The 4,048-nt window shown below is 40.7% G+C and overlaps 1 protein-coding gene across 1 annotated transcript in view; it reads right to left on the bottom strand.

The window, feature by feature from the left end:
* Trpc6 (transient receptor potential cation channel subfamily C member 6) overlaps positions 1 to 4,048 on the bottom strand; it is a 65,221-nt gene that overhangs the window by 30,726 nt on the left and 30,447 nt on the right. Inside the window, exon 3 of the mRNA XM_055615458.1 lies at positions 1,135 to 1,317. Coding sequence (XP_055471433.1) covers positions 1,135 to 1,317 — 183 coding nt within the window. The remainder of the gene's footprint in view (positions 1 to 1,134; positions 1,318 to 4,048) is intronic.

Raw genomic sequence — 4,048 nt, 5'->3', positions numbered from 1 at the left:
GGTGAGGCCCTGTCTGCACACTGAGGGGAGGGGTGAGGCCCTGTCTGTCTGCACTCTGTGGGAACTGGGAACCGGATGCATCTCTTTTTGGAGGGAATCTTACCGAACAGTCTGAAATAAAATCAAAAGTAACATACAAAGTAAAATTCTAGCATATTAATTTCACACAGAAGAATTCTTTGTACACTTAAAACATGTCATTTTAAAATGTCTACTGTGTGTGTGTGTGTGTGTGTGTGTGTGTGTGTGTGTGTGTGTGTGTGCGTGCGCGCGCGCGCTATGTTTAGAAACATGTCTGTAGCTGGAGATATGACTATGCTTAAGGGCACTTTCTGCTCTTTTTATTTGTCCCCCAGAAGAACAGAGGTTCAGTTCGCAGCACCCACATCATACTCAAGCACCCAAAACTCCAGCTCCAGGGAATCCAACACCCCCTCTGGTTTCATAGAGCATGCATACAGACAATAAATAAATAAAAACAAACAAACAAACAAAAAAAGTCTTCATGCCCTAGGAAAGCTGTCAGAGCAGTAGGGGTTACTGTCTAAAGAAACATCTGGAAAGTACTCTGCAAAGACCCTGGAAGGATTCAAACCCAAAAGAAACTGAAGCCGCTGTTCCAAATTGAAAACTAGCAACAGATAGGAAAACAGTGGAATCCGAAATACTGTAACTCTGTCCCCTTTGTACAGAAAACATCCTACATGGGTTTCCATGTGTGTGTGGAGCCACTGTCAGAATTACCTGAGAGGGGCAAAATGGCCGCGACCCTGATGTTCTGCGTCAAGGGGCCTACGTTTTATTGTGTAACATATATATATGTTTTATACAGTATATAGGTTTTATATAATTATATATAATAAAACTATATATATATATGCAGTTTTTGTTATAATTTATTCATTATATATCCCGATTGAAGCCCCCTCCCTCAACAACTCCCAGCCCCGTCCTCCCTCCCTCTTCCCCCTGTCCCAATGATCAACCCTGTGGGTTTTGTGCTTCCCTAGATGGAGTCCTTGAGATCCCACCTAGTTGTCCCCCTGCTCTATCCAGCCAAGCCTCCGTGCTTATTTGCATACCCACACAAACAAACGGACTGAAGTAAGGAAGGGGCCTCACGCCTGACCTTACTTTTTTTACTTCATATTTAATGGCAAGTTTTAAACGGCTGAGATTCGGACGGCCGAGGTCCCCGGGCTGCCGAGTCTCTGCGTCCCCGTTGAGGATGGCCTCCACCTCCTCCGTGTTCCTGCAGAGATCCAGGAGGCCAACTACGAAGTCTTTGCACTGCATGGACAGCTTCCGGTAGTCGTTCTAGGAAAAGAGAAGTGCGGTCAAAACAAGAAAGAGCTGGCTGGTATTCCACGCTTGGCAGAATTTTTCAGGTAATTGAGAAATTGCACATTTCAAGAGGAAAAATCAAATTTTAGTTTTGCTCTACCTGAGTGGTTTGGTTTCGTCTTTGCATTGAGACAAGGGCCTCGCACCATAGCCTATGCTAATGTAAAAACTCACTGGTGTCAAATTTACAGCAGTCTTCCAGCTTTTAGTTTCCAGAGCGCTAGGGTTAAGATGAGCAGCCATGCCCAGCTTAGTGTCACTGTATTTTATTTTAAATACATTTGGGTCCCATTCTGCTGTTGGCCCTTTGGAATATTTTATCACCATGGAAAAAATTGTATCAAGACTCTAAAATAATCATATCTGCCCAAAGAATTACTGAAGTTATTTTTAAAGATTTTGCTGTGTTAAACTCCCCAACTGATCTGGGAGAAATAAAACATAACCAGCTTTCTACAGGACATGACTGCCATGCTCTGCATAGATCCTGTCCTATATGGTGTAATTTCACCATCAAGGCATAATATATATACTTGATAGAACGTCAGAAGATTTTAGAAAGGTGCCATAAAAAGCAAACAAACGTTTAACAATTACCTTCCTTCCTTTGTTATTCTTTCTTTCTTTCCTCCTTCCTTCCTTCCTTCCTTCTTTCTTTTTTTTTCTTTTTGAGACTGATTCTCAAGTACCTCACGATGGCCTTAAACTCCTGATCCTTCTACCATCACTTCTCAAGTGCCAAGGATACTCACGTGTACCACCATGTCTGACTTATCCATTATCTTTTTAATGAGCTGCTATTTCTTACATTATGAGTCTAGCACAGGGTCAAAATATAGGATCTATGTGTAGATTCTGAAAACTGAGATTCTCTTTGGAGAAGAAAAAGTTTAGCCGGCTGTGTGTGAGAGAAGGGTACCTGCAGGTATGTGGGGATGGTACCTGTGGTATAATTTGATGGGTACCTGCAGGGGTGGGGGGTACCTCTGTGTGTGAGGGGGTACCTGAAGTTGTGGGGTGTACCTATAATCCAAGCCCTTGAGAGGCAGAAGTAGAGGAGTGATGAGGTCCAGGCTAGCGTGGGTTACAACGAGACAGTCTAAAAAGAAAACCTGGCCATGTTAATGGAGAAACGTTAACTGTGCTGTTGTTTCATTCCAGTGAACAGATGTACTGCTGGAAAGAATCAGAGCGCAGGTCATATCTGAATGACTGTAAACTGCTCCTGTTCTTCTAATCCGCATCTCTTCTCATCTTCAGTTGCATCTTACTAATGCTTCTTCCCTCCTTATTTTCTTACACTGAAATATATACATATACATATCATTAAATGTTAACCAAGAAAACCTGTTATCAAAACCTGCTGTTTAGCAGAGAAATACAATACCATTTGATTGCCAGGTAATCTTGCCAAGGGTAAATAAGGTATCCCAAATCATTCACTCAGTAGTTATTGACATCTGACCTTGACATAAATCTGTTTGGCTCCAAGTTCATCATTGCCTTGAGGACACCACACCATCTTGCTAAGCTCTAAGACTTAGAAGACATTCAGTCTTGCTAAGCTATGAGATTTTAAATGGGGGTGTACTTGAAGATCAGGATTAAGGCAAAATATTATTCTTTAGATAATAAGACATGCCCAGTCATGCTATAGAAACAAATTTCAGTCAGGGACTTCCCTGATCTTTATGATAATAGTCACTTAAAGACACATTCATCACAGCTCTGCCATAGCTGATATAAGAAACACAAAAGATAAGCAGACACTACCCTATGGAAAATGTAAAAGTGAATTAGATAAAATTTGAAATTAGAATTAGGACATTTCCCAAGAGACTTCCGACGCGACTAACTTCCCTGTTCACTTCATGTAACGTTTGATGATCAGCATTTATTCTTCCAGGCTCCACAAAAGGAGTGAAGTTGAAGGAGCAAGGAAGAAGACAGACACACAAGAGATTTTGAGTGTGACAGACCCCCGAGGCAGACTGTTCTGCTAAACCTTCCTCTAACTGTGAACTGTCATAGACCTACAATCTTTTGGAAAGAGACCCTCTTTACCTATTCATTTCACACTTGAGCAGGAAATGCAAAGGAAAAATACCTGCTCACACACACACAGAGAATTTGCTGCATTAGTTTGTGCATCTTACTCTCAACAGACTCACAGTTTTCCCAATTTTTATTTAATTAAAATATAATCACATAAATGTTCCAATCCTCTTATTTTTGATACCCTTTCCACTTACCCTTTATGCTCCATCCCAAATTCATGAAACATTAGTCATTGTTGTTATGCATCTTAAATAAATAAAAACACAAATAGAGCCTGGTAAATCAGGCTCTGCCTGCATGTATATGTTTCTAGGGCTAAAGATTTTGTGTTGAATAACTAATCAGGGGACTCATCCCTGGGCCTTCTCTCCACTGTTGTTAACCTGAAAGTTGCTTTTGGTAGAATGGTTATTTTTCCGTTATGGATTCCCCCAATCCATGAGCATGATAGGTTTCATTTTCTAGTGTTTTCCTCAATCTCTTTCTTCAGGTAGTTAAAGTTTTCTTTGTAGAGATCTTTTACCTTCTTGGTTAGTTTTATTCCTAGATATGTATTTTGAGACTATTGTGAATGGGAGTGTGTGCATAGCCTACTTCTCAGCATGTTATTCATTGGTGTATAGAAAGGCTACTTGTTTTTTTTTTT

The sequence above is a fragment of the Psammomys obesus genome, unplaced genomic scaffold (assembly GCF_907164565.1).
Source record: "Psammomys obesus unplaced genomic scaffold, mPsaObe1.curated_primary_1811, whole genome shotgun sequence".
Classification (NCBI taxonomy): Eukaryota; Metazoa; Chordata; class Mammalia; order Rodentia; family Muridae; genus Psammomys; species Psammomys obesus.
Note: the sequence above shows the minus strand (reverse complement) of the source record. Positions and strands in the feature narration are given on the sequence as shown.